The sequence below is a fragment of the Mus caroli genome, chromosome 10, assembly GCF_900094665.2.
Source record: "Mus caroli chromosome 10, CAROLI_EIJ_v1.1, whole genome shotgun sequence".
Classification (NCBI taxonomy): Eukaryota; Metazoa; Chordata; class Mammalia; order Rodentia; family Muridae; genus Mus; species Mus caroli.
Window position 1 is genome coordinate 53,132,710 of NC_034579.1, and position 20,235 is coordinate 53,152,944.

Here is a 20,235-nt window from a genome sequence, read left to right on the forward strand (position 1 = left end):
TGTAACTGATGGTGGCAACGTGGAAAAAGAGTACCCCATGTGGTCTTCACGTTCCCCATACATGTCTGCCCCTGTTAGCGAACACCTCCCTGCTTTAACATGTTACCTACCTCATTTATGGATGGCCACAACCCCATAGTCTCATCATACACAGTACATCAACCAGTGACATTCATTCACTTCCACTCATACTGCCACACTCATAAGAGTTCACAGGGTGCCAGTCTGTAGGTCTCCTTTTTATCAATATGTTTATTGAGCTTATAAAAATATAATAAGTTACATAAACAGAATTATATAAAATATTCACAATTAAGACTTCACTGGCTCAGGCCCTCAGACCTAGCTCAGGTGTTTACTAAATACCTTTAAGTACTGAAAAAATAATGACAGTCTCCAGACAAACATGGCAGTGTGGAGTTCCAGCATTGGTCAGCAAGAGTCACTGTGGTCTTGTTGGTTGGCAAAGCACACTGAAGCCAACCCTTCCTGGATTTATTGCCAAGTAAAGTAAATGACAAGGGACTGGCTCCCCTAAAGCAGCAAGCAGGGAGTCAAGGAAACAACAAAAATGCTGGCTGCCTCAGGCTTTGAAACCTAGTAGTGTGAATGGACAGCAGCCCACACTGCTGGCTGCAGCTGCCCATTCTTCAGCACAATGACAGTTGGAGAAGAGCCTGCTGTCCTGACCTGCTCACTCATCATGCATGACATTTACAAGTCAAATTAAGGGGAATCGCAGTGTCATTATGGAAGACCAGGGGTAAGGGACACTGCAGGGTCTCAGGAATTAAAAGGACAATTAAGCAGACATTTAACTTGCAGGATAGAGTAAATGCCTTCTTAAAAAAAAAACAGCACAGACAGACAGGAAAATGATCATATTAAAAATTCAGGACCTAATTATGGTCCTCTCACAGTATGGTCTATATTCAGTGGTGGGAAATGGCTTGATGGTTTTAAACACACCACTGATTGCTCTCCAAAGCCTTTGTTCAGTCATAGGCCTTGTAAAACAAAAAAACCCCAACTGCCTTCTAAACCAGAGGCTTTACTGAAAGGAAGCATTCTCTGCAGTTAGCGCTCTGGGAGGGAGCCCAGCAGCCAGCTTGGCATTAACCCCCTGCCGGGGAAGTTTCCTTGGCTCCCATTTCCTGGCAGTTACAGGTGCAGTAAGAGAATCTGCCAAGAGCAATGGCTGTTTATGAGCCCTGTAAATGCTCAGTCCTACAGTTGCCCTTACATGAGAATGGCGGCTGCGTTTCCCTTGACTCTCATTTTTTGTGGCCACCCACACTATATTTACCCCATGGAGGCTCCTCTGGCCTCTCCTCTTCTGCCTCCGTGTTCTTTCACTCACCCTTTCGCTCACTGGAGCCTCAACATTCCTGACTACAGATGTGAAGAGCAACCTCTCTTAGCTAAGAGAAGCTAAGTCTGGAAGAGGAGACAGACACTATGGATGACTCCCCCAGGGCCCAGGACCTCAGACCCCAGCTCTGTACTGCGTCTCGGGCTGCACCACCCCTCACTGGCTCAGGATGTTGTGTCTGAACTTGCTCGAGCCTCACCCAGGAATCAGGCATGGTCAAACTCTGAGCAAGTCACCATTTCCTTCTCTAGATAGGACACACGTCCCTTTGAAGCAAAACAAACCTGACATTGTAACTGCTGTGACTGTGAGTGGTGCTGGAGGCCAGATCTGCCCACACTTGTGACTGGACAGACACACGCCTTGTGTGTCAGTGACACATGGTGAGTTCTTCCACTAGTGACTGCAAGGCTTGCACCATGGTGTGTGACTGCAAACACAGGTGGAGTTACCTCTGAAACCATAGGGCATGCCAACAAACCATGCTCTGTCTGAGGCCATGAAGGATGTGGGATGTCTGTACTTTGTAACCGTTTTACTAAAACCTTGAAGTTATTTTCTTCATTAGGATGTTCCCACTTTCAACCCCTTGAGACTCTATCACCCTTATACCTTTTGCTACTTTTTAAAAAAGCATCCCTTCATTTGCCTAGGTGATGTTTTGGGAACATGGTCTATACCATACTCCCATCTCTCACTAAGTGCCTCCTTAAAAGACAGGATCAGATGCTTCACCTGTGTCCTCTCCACATGGTTTGGTTCATTTGATTGCTCAATGAACTACTTAGGGCAGCCTAAGGAATACAGTGACCCACCAGGAAACGCCTTGAGTTTTGGCAGTCTGATAGCATCACCCACAGCTGTCGGTTGTGACTTCATTGGATCCCCAGCTGGTCCCAGGGAAGACAGTCCAAGATAAACTCTTCAGGACGCAGCTGGGGGTGGGGAGGCAGGTGGTACAACCCCAGCCCACTCCAATATGTCTGCACACAAGGACTCCACAGCATCCAGCCGCTCGATCTGCACCAACTTTGTGAGCAGCTCTGGGATGCTGTAGCCCGCGGTGCTGATGCGGTCAAAGAGCTGCATGCCGTCAGTCATGCCCCCAATCTCATCCCTCTTCAGTCCAAAGCTCTCGGCAAGGTGGCGCCATGTTTTCACGACTGCCTTCTCAGAGTTGTATGTAGAGCTGAGCATTCGGCTTGTCTTCTCAAGGCAGTCAAACGGCAACTCGGTGGGGCTGAGACCTAAGAGAGGAATTGGTCAGAATTACATGTCACAAATGGAAGCTCAGTGGGAGCTCAATGGTAAACATCGAGTAAGTACTCAATAAAGAATGAATGGAAGTCCTAAATAGTCTCTTCCAGAAAACAGAAAAGAAGGAAATAGTTCCTAATCTGATATCAAAACTAGACCAAGACCAATATTCTTAACAAAATATTAACAAATAGAATTGAACAATAGAACAGAGAATTATTTACTACAAGTGACATTTATTCTAGGGGTGTATGGTTCTGGTTCAGTATTCAAAAGTCACTGTGACTTTGATGTTAAGTGCAGTGCTAGTACACTGCTAAAAGCTGAGGTCAGGACCAGGGCTCTGCTCACAGAGCTCATATGTGACATCATGCCAAAGCAGAGAAGGCAGAAAAGGAAAAGTACACTGAGATTAGAAAGGCATAAAACTACCCTTGTGAGCATAGACCGATCATCTATGCAGAAATCTCAAAAAATCTACTCAAAGACTGCCATGACACTGCGGTACAGAACAACCCAAAGGAATCTCTACTGAATTATGGTATGTGAGACCGACTTATCACTGAGTGTACACTGTATCAATCAACTTTCAAAAATATTTTTAAAACGTGTATCTTATTTCATATGGGTGTTTGCCCACAAGCATGTTTGTGCACCATGCACATACAATGTCCACAGAGACCAGAAGAGGATGTCAGACCCTCTGGAACTAGAGTTAACAGATGATTGTAAGCTGCCACATGGGTGCTGGGAATTGAATCAAGGTTCTCTGCAGAACAGACTGCTCTTTAGGACTGAGCCCTCTCTCCAGCCCCCAATTTGACTTTAATAATCTTGAAATAACAAAATTATAGTAAGAGAGAGCAGATTGGTGCTTGAGAGGGCTGCATTGGGGGCTGGAGAACAGGAGATTCCCTTGTGGTGGTGGAAGGGGTCTCTGTCTACTGTGTTAACATTGACATCTTGGTTGTGATTTTATGGGCTTTGTGAGCTGTTACCATCAGGAGAAGCTTGGAGAAGTGCACCCAGGCTTTGTCCTATCACCTTACCAAGTGGTAAGAATATCACAAGCTAGATGGTGGTGCACACCTTTAATTCCAGCACTTGGGAGGCCGATGCAGGCAGATCTCTCGAGTTTAAGGCCAGCCTTGTCTACAGAGCAAGATCCAGGAAAACCAGGACTGTTACACAGAGAACTTTGTCATGGGGAGGGGATGGAATGGGTAGGAAGAATATTGCAATACTAAAAACTTTAAAATAACTGGGGGACTTTGGTGTCATAATAGGATCTTGAGGAAGGTGGCGCAGGTTGGGTAGGAGAAGGTAGCGAGTATTAAGGTCTTCATGGGAGCCAAGCCATACTGGGTTTAGAGTCTCAGGCTTGGCTGCATCTTATTACTGTGGCATTAGGAGGCACACATGCCTGGGCTGTCAAGGAGCACCTGAGGGCACAGGCTTGAAGCTTCCACCTTACAGGACCCACTGGACAGGGCTCTTCTTGTGGTTGAAGTTTTAAATTAATTTGAAAGCCACAGTCCCGTGGGTTGATCTTTCAAAGCCAAGACATTCTTTGGAAGAGAGAAAAGGTTTGGGGTTGCTGGAATGTAACTCCCAGACCAGACTCTTCTGGGCAGCCTACAGCACCCACCATGCCAAGCTTGATGGAGCAGGCTGACCAGGCATGCACTTCTGGAGCCATGCCAGGTTTCTGAAGGCAGCCAAGAAGAATTCTTGGCCCTGAAATTCCTGCTCAGTGGTTACTCCAGGCCAAACAGAGCATCTAACCAGTCTGCCCCGGCTTAGGGCCTGCACCTCTCCCACATGGGACATGAGTGGCCGCATGTGACTCTCTTCAGTCCCAGGGTTCAACCAGGTCAGAGGTGCATGGAGACATGCCAGCAAGGCATGAGGCTGGAAAGTCCCCTGACCTCAGCAGTGAGGAGTTTACTTCCAGGATAAATAGAAGTTAATTTAGGGCCTGGATTTTGTAGCATGTAGGAGGATTACTGAGTGGAATGTTTATGCTTCTTACCCAGTTGCTTCTTACCTGCCTGCTTAAGGCAGCCTGAACTTGCTGCTCCTGTGGCTGCTCTGGAAGGAGGGAAGATCCCTCTTGCCTTGTGAAGCTCAAGAGGGAAGATAACAGCTTCTAGGCACAGCTATCCCTTACATGACAACGTTTCCATCAATGACAGAAACTCTGGATCTGTAGGTCTACCTACTGATGCCATAACCACCTTTGTTTGTGTTTGCACAGCTACTGTTGACCCAAAAACAAAATCTCAAATCTATGTGCTTCTTAGAACGTGTACCCATTGGCACTGACTACTGGGTGCCATCAGACGTTTCCATGATGACAATACCAATGTAGGCACAGAAATATGGGGCCCCTTCATTGTGTCCCCATCAACACACACACTGGGCTATTGCTTGTCCTGCGAGAGGAGCACTATGGGGTGGTTCAGCCTAAACCAGAAACCAAATTTCCTTTCCCTCCACATCAGAAGTCAGTTTACTTAGCCATTCTGACAACCTCCATCAGATATGGATGAATGTGCTCAATTCTTCACTCAGGAGTCCCTTCCATGCTGGGCTTTGGGTCAGTGGGATTGGGAGGATTATTGGGGGAGTGAGCCCTGAATGACTCTTTCTTTTTGTTGTTGTTGTTGTTTGTTTGTTTGTTTAAGACAGAGTCCCTGGCAGACCTGGAACTCACTATGTAGACCAGGCTGGCCTCAAACTCACTGAGATGTACCTGCCTCTGCCTCTCAAGTGCTGGGATTTACATTTAAAGGCGTGCACCACACCTTCAGTTCTAGGATTAATGGTTCTCTAGTCCTTACCTTCAACAACACCACACACGTTGGCATACACATCCAGTATTTTTTTCCTCCGGCTCTGGATCTATAAAGAACAAGTAAAATAATGTTCATCTTCAGAAAGAGGGGAAAGACTACAAGTCTTTCCCTTTGTGCTGGCTTGGTCCAATTGCCTAGATATTCTTGCTGTGCTAAGGCCTTACACAGAAACAACCCAAAGTTATCAAGAGGAAGACTGTCCCTAGGTTTCCATACAACCCCTCCTTGTGCGCACCAGGGGTGCCATTTGTGTTAAAGGGGACACCAATGTTAGAGCCGTCCTTGTTAAGTTTAGAAGAATGGCTACCAGATGGCCACCAGGGCAGCCATGCATGCAGAGGCTAGCAGAGTTACAGAAGCCTCTCTTTTTCAGGGCAGAAAGCACAGGGCGAAGCTAGGCAATGAGTGGCCCTGAGTGAAAGAGCCCATGCCTGTGGCAGCAGCATAGATTCCAGGTTCTTTTAGCGCACTGCACCTAGAGGACAGGACCAGGCCAGATCCAGGATCTCAGTGGGAATTTTCTTTACTGCCAACAACGTTGCCACAAGTCTTGGCTAGGTTGCCCAAGGCACAAACTAAAGAAGGACTGTATGCTGGGGCCTCAGAGCACACTCTGTGCCACAGACATAGCATGCTTTAGTGATAAAACCCTCTGAACATTGCTATTTAAGAGAAATATATATGTGTATGCACATGAGTTTACATTTAGTATCTCGAAGCCTACTCAAGGTTACTCAAGACTCCTATGTAACATGTCTATTTGCATAGATCCTATTCACATCTTCCCATGTACTTTAAATCATCTTCAAGTTATTTCAGCTAACACATGGACCATTATGCAAATAGTTATTGCATTGCATGGTTTACAGATCAATTACAATAAGAAGCATGCATCTTTAGTACCATTTTCTTTTTTAATCAACTCATAGAACCCACAGATATACATAATTGCATGTGTGTGTGTGTTTGTGTGCATGAGAGAGTGTGTAACTGCTTAGATATGCATGGTATGTTTTTGAAGTTTTTTTTTTTTTTCTGTTCTCTGGCATTTACAATGATTTTTTTTGAAACACTTTTCTCTTTTTTCTATAAGCAGTATATTTAAGATAAGATTCCTTATTTTTTATTTTTTTATTTTTTGACTTGTTGCTTTGCCTGGCATCCTAGCTGGGACCTTTGGGAGAAACAGTACCCTAAGGAGCTTATTCAACATAAGGTGTCTTGTCTGATGGCTGTAAGTCACTGCACCAGTGTACCATAGGCAGTGTTACCAGAGCCTCACCCCAGCAGACTTGTTACTGGTTACAGACTTCTCCCTGGCCAGGTGAACTAGCGACAGCAGACATAGCTCTGGGGACCCCTGCTTGTCCGGGGCTGGCTCTTCATCACTGTCCACACTGCGACTTAGCAACTGCTCGTTCTCAGAGGAGGCATCGTTCTCACTGTGGAAACAACCAGGGCACCTGTTAGTGAAGCTCCAATCCAGATAAGCTGTCTCAGCACTGACCCAGGTATGGGCAGCACAGCACACTGCCTTATTCTTTAAGCACTTAGTACACATTATGAGCTCTAGGTAAGGAGACATGAGCTAAGAAAGGCACATCCTGTTTCCTGACAAACAAGCAGTACTGGTACTGAGTGTCCTATAGATGTCTGCATGGGTTCCCAAGAAGCTGTGGGTTCCGAGAGGCTGGGGAAACCACCAAGGGCTGCACCTGGACATCTCTCCACACTTTCTGACACCACAGATGCTTGGTAAAGATTCACAGAGTATGTTCTAGAGTCGTGCACTTGGCCCCAGCAAGACAAGTACAACCACGGGTCTTCATGTTAAGTTATTAAGATTAGATGGCTGGAATCCAATTCATGCCAGGTTTCTACAGTAACCAAGAACACACAAAAAGTGCACTCTTGACCAGTGTGGCCTGTTGTTAGAATGAGATTTGTGGGAGCTACAGAGAGCGCCTAACAGTGGGCAGGGTGGGTGATCATGCAACCCTAGCCTCATGTGCTTCCCTCTGATTATAGCTCAGATCACACAAGACCTGGCAACCAGGGGTTAGAGCTTATGCCTTTAAACCATTCAAAATAAAAGAAAAACAGTATTTTTTTTCAAAGCATTCTGCCTACTTTCTTGCTTTGGCTAAAGAACTTCAGAAAAGGGGATTGTATTTGCCACACATTATATTTGAGTGTTACTGTTAGCAGTGAAGGCCATATGCAAACACATCCCTGGTGCCAGAATAAAGAAAAAAAGAAGTTATGAAACCATCTAACAGAGCCACTTTGTCATGATGCTTGAGGGCCTAAGAGGGAGGTGGCTGGCCCACCCTCATCACTAATTCTGGAAGGCAAATGGAAGTACATAATGGTATCTTTATTGAGCACCTCATGACATTTCCACAGATCACCGCATAGCTTCCAAGACCCAAGAGCTGTTTGTGGGGACAAAGGCTCATGGCCTTACCTTTTGAGCAAAAGTATAATATTTATATGTGTAAACAAGAGATAGTTCCCCAAGTTCAGGCCCACAAATTCTCCCCTCAGGAGAAACTCAAGCCATGGGCACATCCTTGCCTGTTCACCATTCCCTTTTTGCTACTTTTAGGAACAAAAAATCCTGAAAGATGGAAGGGCCAAGCTGGGACCAAATGGCATCACACCATACTTAGAGCCCTGCCTCAGCCTTGGCGTATGTATGACAGGGCTCAGACCACAATTCTCAGAGTCTGAACAATGACCAGTTAGAATTAAGATACTGTGGGAACTAAGTCCTTTCCAAGGCCTTGAGTAGTCTCACATCTACTATCCACCTCTACCATGCAGAACTGCCTGTGTTGGGAGTATTGAGAGCACTAGAATTTTCCAAATGGGTTAATGCACTAGGCTGGCCTTCCACAGTGCCTGGACCTGATCCAGGTAGCTGGAGTCCTTATTCTCAAGTAGGAAAGACTTGGCAGGAATTTGTGACTCATTGTGGGAAGGTCCTGTCTTGGGTCAGGAAGGAGGGTCTGGCATTCTGCTCTTCTGGAAACTGTCTTAACAACCCTTGGGAACTCTGCACTCCAGTTGCAAAGACCAACACTAGGGAGATGGGGCCCTTCCCAGACTTGTCTATAAGGCCTCAGTGCAGGGCCCAGAAGGAAGGGGTTTGTATGCTGTGTTGCTGCACCAAGTCCAGATGACTATCCAATGGGGACAATAGGAAACGACTTCCATCCTGGGTTGATTTTTAAGCAGAGGTAAGTTCTATGACCCAATGTTTGGAAAATGTGCTAAAATACAGCCAGGTAAATCTCTTTCCTCAGAGGCTTATTACACCAGCCCTTAATAGATGGTTGACAGTCTGGGCTTTGGTTCCAGTTCTGTTGATCACTGGTGTGTGATCTTGGTCCAGTGATGGGAGTAGGGATGGCATCTTAGGGGTGTGGCAAGACTAGTCTCAGGCCTGGGGCTGGGGTTGCTGGCTTTATGTAATATAAGCACTGCTGGCAGCTAAATAACCTGACTGGCATGTATGCATCCTGTGATTCATATTGGCTCCTCAGTTTGAAGAGAAGGGTGGAGGGCTCAGGGCATCTGGGAAATTGGGAACAGGGAGAACGGGCAAGTGGGGAATAGCAGGCAGATTTTACACCTGCCCCAGCTCCTGTGGTCAATGAGGAAACAGAAATTCAGTGCTGGTTTACATTGCCCCCTTTGGTGGGAAGCTGCTCTCTAATATTCTTGGAACATTCTTAGGCCAGGCACCAGTACCCAGTACACTCACTGATACAGCTTGCCTGCCTGCTCAAGGACCTATAAAGACCCAGATGGTAACTCCGTCCTTGGGACTGGGACTGTTCAACCTAGTAGTGAGTGTAGGTGAGCCCCTGTTCCACATACCTTTTGGGGGTCTTTGTGGGTGTTGCTGTCAGCTTCTGGAATTCACCATTCTCAGGGAAAGTCACCACACTGTCTGTAGGAATAGAAGTTGGGGGGTTGGTGAGAGTTAGCTTGTGGCGCTGAACTTGGATCTCCCTTCCTGTTTCCTTTTCAGTAGACATCCTTGGTGACCAGGTCCCCACCTGGGGACAGAACAAGTGGGTACACTACCCCCCTCAAAGGCCCTGGAACCAGAGGTGGTCAGTAAACTGGGCTGCCAGGTTTGAGGACAAGGTGAACATACTCCACCTTCATGCTAGATATTGTTCAAGGGGCAGTGTGGGCTATGTGTACAGACCTGGGGCCTCTTTTTTCTCCTCGTGTGTGTTAGCTGGGGCTTCTGCACTCTTTCCTGGGGGACTGCTACAGCAGGCTGCTTGAAGAAAGAGAAAAAGGTTGGCATGAGCTCCCTGGCTCTCTCAGAGAAGGTGACAGAGTGTTGGGTTAGGGACATGGGTGTAGGGATGTCACCTGGAGCTGACGGCTTAGTCTTCATGATGTAGAACATGATGATGAGGACAATGGCAATGGCCATGATGAAGATCGTAGACATGGCAATAATCAGGGCGGTGGCCAGGTGTCCTTGGCCTGAGAGCTCTGCTGACATCAAGGAGAGGAGGATAAATGGGTTTGCAAGCCCCTCCTCCAAGAATGCTTCCATAGATCATACTTGGCCTAAGGACCTGGCCCTCAAACCGTGTGTTGGCTGCTAGGTCAGGGCCACTCATCCACACTGCCAACTGGGTGTATCCACTCACCTACAGCTTCCCCCACACTGCCAACTGGGCATATGTGCATTATACTTGGAAGAGCAGGATGCAAAAACAAGAAGTCATTCCTGGGGTGCTCACTCTTAGTGTCACTACCCTGAGATCCTGAGAGAAAGGTACAGATGAAGACCAGAGAGGCCCATGAGCAAGTATCTGTCTTGGGAGTTCAGGCAAAAGGCCACCCCTCCAGCTAGAGGTTACATTCCTGGGTTGGTTTTACTTGGCACCTCCTCTTCAGAGTATTAACAAGAGCCCCAGGGTAAAGAGGGCTGAACTGACCCAGCAACTCCTACCATTTCCACTTCTGCTGGGCTGCTGCTTATTCCTGGAGCTGGTTGCTTGGTTCCCTGATGAAGCTTTGGATGTGTGGACTATCTGAAACCTTCCCATAGTTCTCCAAAATAACTAAACAGGACATCTGGTTCCCATGAAGCAGGATCCAAATGTCCTGCCAAAGAGGCAGTGGCAGGCATCTGGCACTCAGGGCCATCGGAAGGATGTGCAGAGCTGAGAGCCCATTGAGGACGGTCAGACTCCTTGATGTTATCTGGTGCGTTTATAACTGTGGGAGTGGGAGATGGCTGATGTATGTCTTTCTATTCTCGGTTACATGCTATTCCCGAGTGCTGGGGGAAGTGAGGTGGGTATGTCTGCATACTGTCCTCATACCTTGGGTCAGGATATAGCAGGCTGCATATTGACACTTTGAGGGTTTTTGAAGGTACCCCAAGCCTCATGGAGACTCAACCCCAAACATGCTTAAGAATCAGATGGCAATTAAAACCGTAGAGCAGCCAGGCGTGGTGGCGCACGCCTTTAATCCCAGCACTCGGGAGGCAGAGGCAGGTGGATTTCTGAGTTCGAGGCCAGCCTGGTCTACAAAGTGAGTTCCAGGACAGCCAGGGCTATACAGAGAAACCCTGTCTCAAAAAACCATAGAGCAACTCCTCTATGTGTTTTATGAGTCTCGATGAGAAGGGATAAGTTAAACTCAAGAGCTTGCACTGAGATGGGGGAGGGGAGAGTGCCCCTCAACCGCCATTTCCATTTCTAAGGAGCTAGGGAGAATAAAAGTCATTGGAAATGAGTATTAAAAGTGTAAATCACTGTTGACACTGGCTCCTGACTGTCACCTCCCACCCTGCCAAGGTGGCTGGAATACCAGGATACCCATGGAGTAGCAATTCTATACCAAGGTCCTGCAGCTGATCATGCAGCGATCATGTGACTCTGTCACATTAGGGAAGTGACAAGAGGAAAGGGCTCTGTCTTCATTGTCCCCTCTCCCTCCTCATTCTCAGCTCTCTGAGTTCTGGATGCTTTCCTCACCTTTGTGAGCATGCTGCAAGGGAGACAAGGTGCTGCCACCGGAAGTGCTGGATGAGTGAGCTGAAACCCCAGAAGTGGCTCCCACACCTGCGAGAAGAAGAGAGAACCTCAGAGATCTGGCAAAGCATCCCCTCCAAAGGCTGGAAAATAAGGCACCGCAGTGAAATGAACCAACTTGGAGTTCTAGACTGTATTGCAGGGGGTGGGGCAGAGAGGAAATGTTTAAAGTTCCCCAAAGAGTACTCTGACACAGAGAGACTCTGTCGCAAAAAGAAAACAAAGAAAGACAACAGAAAGAAAAGAAAATGTGTCAAAGAAAAGAAAATGGAAGCTGATTTGCTATCAGATAAACCACAGTACATGTATTTTCTCTGATAAATAACTCCCTTTAGGTCAAACTTGAGTTTTTCAATTGATAAAAACAATCAGGGTTGGACCACAGCTCAGCAGTAGTAGCATGCATATGTGACCCCAGCCCTTGAATGGGAAAGGGGGTTATATTTTCCTTCTCTCTCTCTCTCTCTCTCTCTCTCTCTCTCTCTCTCTCTCTCTCTCTTCCTCCTTCCCTCCTTCCTTCCTTTGTTCTTTCTTTCCTTCCTTCTTTCCTTCCTTCTTTCTCTCTCCGTCCCTTCTTCTCTCTGTCTCTCTCTCTCTGTCTCTCTGCTTGTTGGTTCTCAATTCTGAAGAGGTTCATATAGTAATCCTGTGCTTCTGAAAAGCAGCTGTAAGCCCAGGCAGGGTCACCAACCTCCCTGAAGTCATGTCCTTCCCACCCACCCCAACTAGCCAAGAGAATTGGCCTGGAGCGTACACAAGGGTCAGTCCACAGTACCACAGGGGCAGCAGTCTAACAGAGAGAGGTTCTGGGAGAAACACAGGCCTGCTGTGTGGGAAGCCTCCTGCCATCTGCCTTGTGCCAGCCCAGGAACAGAAGCCCAGTCCCACTGAAGCAGAGTGTGCTGCCTAATTAGCTGACAACCTCACTAAGTACATACCCTGAGGTGGAAACTTCTAGTTCTTTGGAAAGTTAGTTATATCAAATAATGTTTTTGCTGGGTTACCAGGTAAAAGGATGTCTGCTAAAGCAAACACATGAAAGACTGTTTTCCTGAAGCAGACACAGGTGAAAGGATGTTTGGATATAGAAGACACGAGAAAGGACCTATGATGAAGGAGTATAAATATGACCCCACTGACAGTGGGAGACAAGCACTGAGCCTTGGTTTGGTTTGCACCACCTTGCTATTCTTCACTAAAGACATGCATGTGTTGGTTCACCTTACATAGCATTGTTGAGCTCAACTTGTGATAACGGCCATCGAGAGAAGAAACTCTCTCAAGAACTGCTAGTAAGGTCCTGTGGCTGCTTGCCAATTCAGTGGCCTCGCCTCAGGCTGGTTGGTAAGCCTGGTGGTTTCCTCAGGATTGAACTACAGCTGCCTGGTGTCTGCTAGCTGAAAGGATTGGTCTGCAGCTGCTGAGTCATATTTGGTGTTTGCTATGAGACTAAATGGCTGCCCAAGAAGACCAAGCTTGTTCCCAAAGAACTACTGCTCAACAGGTCCATTTCCTTCACACCCTAATAACTTCTCTACCACTACCTCTGCTGGGTGTTGGGCTAGAGGAGAGGTTGAACCCTTATTAAAAGTAGGTTGCGGGGGCTGGTGAGGTGGCTCAGTGGGTAAGAGCACCCGACTGCTCTTCCGAAGGTCAGGAGTTCAAATCCCAGCAACCACATGGTGGCTCGCAACCATCTGTAATGAGATCTGACTCCCTCTTCTTGAGTGTCTGAGGACAGCTACAGTGTACTTACATATAATAAATAAATTTTAAAAAAAAGTAGGTTGCAAAAAATGTATGCCTACAATACCCTGTGGAGAGAGGCCAGATGCCTCTGTTTCCATCCTTATACCTAGTTCAACTCATAGTGAGACAGACAGATAAACAGGGTGGTGGTACAAAAGGCTATCACAGGCTCAGGGCAGGCTGGAGGTGGATTTCTGTGCATCTGTGAGGTGCTAAGGTACTCAGAGGCTAGCTTGTCCCTCAACATTAGACAGAAATAGCACTATAATGTAGCCAGGAGGATAGTCACTTGCCCAGGGAGGATAAGATCTCTTCTTCTCTTTCTGGGGGAAGACTGGAAGCTTTCTTGTGGCTTATGTTCAGCTTTTAAAGTTTATATTTGGGGGTCACTCTTAGGGAGGAACTGCTGAGGGAGTACCCCCTCCCCCAGTGGTGGTCCTGTCTACATAGCTATGCTAACCTATCAAATGACAGACATTCAGGCTGTGTCCATCCCTGCTCACAGACCCCACCAAGTCTTCTGCAGATTGGCAGCTGCTCCAGCCAGCTAAGGCAAGATCCAGGGTCCTGCCATTTGTACTTGGCAAGGAAACTAGCTGTCACATGTCATCAGATGGACTGTCCTGACCCAGCTTTGAATAGAATCTAATTTGCTTTCTCGAAAGCAAATAGGGCACTGCAAAGAAACGGATCTGTTGGTTTGGTAAGGGGCTCAAGTGAGCTTAAGATAGATGGGCAGAGGGAGAGAAAAAAAAGCCAAGGGCTCTGTCTGTGGACGCCAGCAATCTCTGTCTTTTCTTGTCCCTTCTTGCTAGGACTTGCAGACCAAGGCAGTGACAGGGTTGGGGCTGGGGCGCAAACACACCCAGGCCTATGGTCTAGAAAGAAACAATGAAGGTAGCTTGGTGAGTACAGACTTATGAAATGCCCCTGTACCCGGGAGGACTGGTTACATGACACTGCCAAACACTGGTGCAGGCTGCTACTTGCTAAGGATATCTTCCCAAGCCGCAGATGCTACCTGCTTGGACCAGCTATGCCTTGCTCTGATATACTGGACATTCCCCAACCTGAACTCCTGTTGGCATCAGTGGAGAGCTCAGACTGCACAGGCTGCAGGAGTTGCCAGGTACTCTCCAGCCAAGGATGCTCTGCTGACTACACGAGAGATGGTAAGTAGGGATGAGGTATGGCGAGAAGGTAGACCTCTCTAAGCCAGAGGCTGGAGCCAAACACCTGCAGGCATCCTGTCATCAAACCCTTCAGGTCCTCATGACCTCCATCCCATCTTTTCCCTGTGGTAGACCTCAGAGTCTTTCCAGAATCTGCAGGGAGGCATACATTTCCCTCAGGGGATCCTGAAGCAGATGCTGAAACCTATGATGCATGCAGACTGAGCAGAATTACAGGGATCCAGCCAGGCCTGCAGGCCATACAGGTCCTAAAGGCAGCAACCCATGAGCTGCCAGTAGGCGTCTCAGAATCAGAGCTGGCAAGAGAGAATGGAGATGCTGTTTCAGCAAAGACCGAGCTGAGGTGACCCAGAGCAAATACGGGCATGGGTGTCTGAATTAGATGTTCTCAGTGACAGTTCTGTTTCAGGCAGGTGGAAGGAATGTTCTTAATGGAACACAATTAAAAACAAATTCAATAGGACTGCTCTGAGTACAGTAAGTAAAACACACACACAAACACCACCACCACCACCACCACAACCACCACCACCACCACCACCACCAAAACAAAACAAAGCCCCACATCTTATTTGGTCTTTTTTGTCCCCAATTCAGTGTCCTCTGCTTCCACACAAGGGAGGCATGATATGAGCAGAGCAAGCCCCCAGTCCTGCCCATCCCTAGGCTGAAAGGTATGCTCAACTGCCTACCTATCATTACACACCATAGAGAACAGTGGGGCAGTCAGACCCCCAGAAGACCAAGTAGAAGAAGCAGTGTGGTATGAGACTAGGCAACGGGGCACCTGCAGGCCTTGGTAGACAGAGTCAGGCCCCTGGTAATGACTTCAGAATGCTCTTGTCTTTCCACAGAAGGCTTGGGAAATTCCCCCAGAGAAGACAGACACCTGCTCTCCATTATCCCAAACCCTTGAAACATATACACCAGAGTTACAGATGCATGCATGCTAACCTTATGAACACACTATATCATGTAAAGTAAAGGGTGTATGACCCATGTTTGGGCAAAACTTGGAGAGAGAGAGAGACAGACAGACAGACAGACAGAGAGACAGAGAGAGAGACAGAGACAGAGAGACAGAGAGAGACAGAGAGGGAGAGACAGAGAGAGAGACAGAGAGAGAGAGAGAAAGACAGAGAGAGAGACAGAGAGAGAGACAGAGAGAGAGACAGATAGAGACAGAGAGAGGAGGAGGGAAAGAAAGCCAGCACAGAGAGCTCGGCTATTGCTACTCTTCACTGCACACCTTTCACAAGCCATGGGTCTATAAACTATCCTACCCTACAAGGAACATGGGTGGGCATAGAAGATGCATCAGAATCCACATTGTGCATCATGGAAGCACTGCTATAGCACACATTCCCAAGAGCAGCATACTAGGCTCCTTGCAGACACATTCTCCTGGATCAGGCTGTACTCTGGTCTGATGCTGATGCTCTTCACTATCAAGATGTCTGGCAGCTAGGAATATCCCACACTACCTACATCCTCCTGTGGTCATTTGCTCCACCATGGCAATCTCTCTGAATAGTCAACTGCAGATGACATGAGTGATAACAGCTGGTAAGGATGAACGTTCCAGAAAATGGGTAGAGGTCTCTACTCAAGGTTCATCACTAGACTAGACCAGACGGTAGGGACAGATGTGCTTAGTTCACTCTGAATTGCCAGTCTGGCTGCGGCTCAGCTCACCTTCCTCAGGGACTTAGCGAGCTGTAAGCACCAGGCTTAGTGGAGTTATACCTCTGTTCAAAGAGATGATGGCATATAAGGGGCCTTTGAAGTTGTTAATCCACACAATTTATAAATGTGCCAGTACGTATTAGAGGCTGGCTGGCATTCTCTATAGAGTGTAAACAGTTTGGATTTTTCAGAGTGATTTGGCTATTAGAGTTGTCAAGGCAGTGCCCCTCAGCCCTGGCATTGGCCACACACCACACACCCTGGCGGTAGATCTGTGAGCGATGGGTGGGGTCGTCAGATACTCGCTAGTTGCTAGAAATGGGAGCAGAACGTAGCCTTTGCTTCTGCCCAGACATGCTCAGCAGGAATCTGCTCCTCACCAGGTCCTTGGTGCTATGTGGCATGTTCTGGTGTGAACAGATAAATGGGGGATAGCATGGTGTGAATAGGGGCCCGTGGCACTTTACAGAAATGACTGTGTCCGTGCTTGGGAGGCCAGGGTTTCCTATTTATGTTCTAAGGCTCACAGGAGCAGTCTTTGGCTCACTGCATGCCACAGTTCAGTCATTTCACTGTGTGTCCCTTCCTAAGAGAACACTCTATTCTTGACTTAACTCATGGGTCTTAACCACTGACACGTGATTTAAACAAACAAACAAAAAGACTATAGAACAGGCGTCATGACTGTTACTGCCACAACACAGTACTTCTATTGTGTTATGTCCGTGTCCCCTCTAACAACTCTGTCCCAGATGAGCTGTTGGGAGCGCAGGGCTGCTGATGTGTGTCTGAGGCTGCTGCCCACCACACTGCATATACCACCAGCACTTACATACATGGGCATTTCCCACACACTGCCTGTACAGTCCCATGTGTCCTAAGATCTTGTGACCCAAGGTCTTAGAGGAAACTGAGGTCCAGAGAAGGAGGTCACTTTCTTAGGTGTGGAAACTCTCAGTGGAAACCATGTGGGATGCACACCTTTCTCCATTCCCGACTTCCCGCCTCCCTCTAGATGGAACTCCCACCAACTGCCATTTACAGCACAGGCTCCGTATACTTAGCTGCCCCGGCACCTGCGTTCTTAGGGCAACATGGAAGAAAGAATATTATAGCAGGAGCATCTTGCTCAAGTGCACCTTGTTCTCTGGTTTACTGAAAACAAACAAACAAACAAACCAAAGGGCTTTGTGTGGACTCACGCGTGTACTGTGACAGCAGATGGCAAAGAAGAATAAAGGCCTGAAGCTCTCTCAGTGGGGCTGGTACTGGCTGGAGGGGAGGGGCTTTGCTTCAGGGCTTTGGGCAGAGGCTGTACACAGCTCAGCTGCTGACCAGTTCAGTGAAGGGAAGACACCAGTTGTATCTGCCTAGTTTTGATGTACACATATTGTCAACCCCAGTATGTGCGGGTATTGTCTCAGTTATATGGTAGAGAAAGTAGACATTGAAGTGGTTCCAAGAACCTCACTGCCTCTATGTTTTAATGGAGATGACCCTCAGCCTGATGGCCCAACTGACCTGCCACCCAGCAGCCCAGCCACCCGGGAGCAGGGACATTTTATTCTACTTTATGAGTAAACATGTGTCACTTTCTCGTTCCTCCCTAGAGTCTTCTGGTGGCCTGTGTCATGGCAATGCAGTAGCACTCTTATGACACGAGTGTGGAAGGGCTTGGTGAGCATGAATTCACCTTGCTGGGCAAGCCTGTGGTGGCAAGGATGGAGCCAGAACTCCACGAGGCAGGAAAAACACTCTAACAAAGGCAGAAAGGTTCTGGAGCTGGGGCCTTTAACCTACACACAATGTCAGACCCACAGACTCCGAGGCAGGCTCAGAAACGGGTGCTATCTCAAGCATTTCATAGGAGGGCAATAAGAATCCTATTCCTCTGCTCATTGCTCAGAGAGGCAGCAGATTCTTGGAGAATGCCAACACAGGCTCAGTCATGCGGATGGGGAGAACAGTTGGTACCCCGACCCCTGTGTTTCCTGCTGAGGAGACCCTCAAGCGGATTCAGGCATGTAGCTGGACTGGCTGTCCCACATCTGGCCATCTGCCTGCTCCAGCTCTGCTGGGCATGCAGCTGCAATACCATGTGCCCCAGGGTCCTTGACTCAGAGTACCAAGAATGACAACTTGGTTCCACACGGCCCAGGAAATCCACCCTTCAGGAAGAGGTGCAGCCTAGGCTACCAGCCAGGGATTTCAAGATTCCGACAAAGATGAGGTTTGGCTTTCCTACAGTGGGGCTGTGGACAACACTGAGCATGTGGGTCAACTCGTTTCACCCGGCTACCATTCTAGGTAATCTCCCTAGTCACAGTGCACTCTGGGTAATGGTAGAGAAAGATAGGTTCTGAAGAAGGCTCAGACCCACTGAAGGAATGCTCATCCTACCCATCTGTCACAGACTGGTTTCTGGGCTGGGCAAGATGTCTAGAGACTGGCTTGAGAGGTCCCAGAGCCAAGACTGGAGGTAGTCTTGCTGGACTGTAAAAGCCTACAGTGAAGCCTTCCTGGGATCTAGCTGTTCCTTAAGCAATGAAGGGAAGTAAGGGATGCATTGATTTTTTTTTTTTCTCTAAGAGTCAGGGACTCTGCTTGCTTACCCCAGACTGGATGCTCTTCTGACTAGCCAGGCATCTTGGGAAGAATATTTATCTCTGGGACAGCCCCTGAAGACAGCTAACTGCTTTCCTGCCGGGTGCCATAGGCAAAGCACCTTTCCTGCTGGGTGGTGTGGTCCTGAGATCCTCCACTGAGGCAAGAGCTCATCCCAGAATTATCAGGCACTTAATTCATGTAGATCCCCTGACAGAAGATATATTAGCAACGGCAGCTGACTTTACCACAGGTCAGGCTGGCAGCCAGGAGCCCCAGGGCCTCCTCCACTTTGTAAATTAATTAGCATATGGCGGGTAAGAAGTTCAATTTTAAACACATGCAAATCTATTCCAATTGCCAAACTATCTAGAAGGCAGAGAATGGCCTGGCCTTCTGATTCCCCAACTCCTGCCTTCAGGCATCCTGCCCAGTCACGTGATCATCGTTCCTGTAGCGTGGGGAGACGAGGCTACCGGTCATCCTTCATCCTACCTCCATTCAGCAGATCTGAGTTGCCCACTAACACATCTTTAGTAAGCTTGACATTTGGATGCAGGTTCAGGGCCTCAGCTTCAGAACACCCCGACCTTTATTAGGCCATGTGGCAAAGTCCAAGAAACCACACATCCTTTTGGAACAGAAGGAGACCCTTCCCCACAAATGAAAGATTGTAAGACCAGAAAAGAAGCAGCCCCGTGGAGGGTTATAAACTTAGGAAGGTGATAGTTTATGTGTAAGTTTTGGAAACTATTCAATTTCTTGATAACTTGTATTTCTACATTTCTCACAGCCATGTGTGATGCTACATATACTCGAGAGCTTCAAGTCACTTCGCACTTGATTGTACTTCCAAAATATCTTTTTATCTGCAGCCCCCTTAGCTTTCTTAAAGGTCACAGAAGGTGAGTGGATGCAGTCTTAAGGTCTCTCTCTCTATGACAGATCGTACAGTTAAGTGACTTGTCTGAGGTACTACTGATAGTCTTAACATCTCTCCAAAAATCTGGCCCACAGCAAAGCCTACCCCTGCTTATACCTTTGTTGTGTTGTTCTTTTTAAAAAGATTTTATTTTTATTGTATATGTGTGTGCGTGTTGCCCATAAAGGCCAGATCCCCTTGAGCTGGATTGTTGTTAGCCCCCTGAGATGGGTGCTTGGAACTGAATGGCAGCCTCTGCGAGAAAACCCAGTGCTGTCCATGGCTGAGCTGCCTCCATCGCCAGCCCCTACTATGCTAATCTTACCTAGGCCTTGGAAATGGCTTCCTTCTACACCAGTAGTGAAAAGACTGGAACTTTTGTTGGTCCTGACAGCTGGAACTAATAATACACCATAAGGTCACTTAGGACTTAAGAATGCTATCCTACTACTGTGTGTTCAGCCCATTTATTTAACCTGATTGTAAGAACAGTGTGACAACCAACCTTACCATG

The 20,235-nt window shown here is 47.7% G+C and overlaps 1 protein-coding gene across 1 annotated transcript in view; it reads right to left on the minus strand.

The window, feature by feature from the left end:
* Positions 1-234: 234 nt before the first annotated feature.
* The window catches only part of Edar (ectodysplasin A receptor), a 29,489-nt gene continuing 9,488 nt past the window's right edge, over positions 235-20,235 (minus strand). The window contains exons 5-11 of the mRNA XM_029482305.1: positions 11,511-11,597; positions 9,883-10,008; positions 9,710-9,784; positions 9,373-9,445; positions 6,770-6,929; positions 5,473-5,533; positions 235-2,619 (exon numbers count right to left, since the gene is read on the minus strand). Coding sequence (XP_029338165.1) covers positions 2,297-2,619; positions 5,473-5,533; positions 6,770-6,929; positions 9,373-9,445; positions 9,710-9,784; positions 9,883-10,008; positions 11,511-11,597 — 905 coding nt within the window. The 3' untranslated portion in view covers positions 235-2,296. The remainder of the gene's footprint in view (positions 2,620-5,472; positions 5,534-6,769; positions 6,930-9,372; positions 9,446-9,709; positions 9,785-9,882; positions 10,009-11,510; positions 11,598-20,235) is intronic.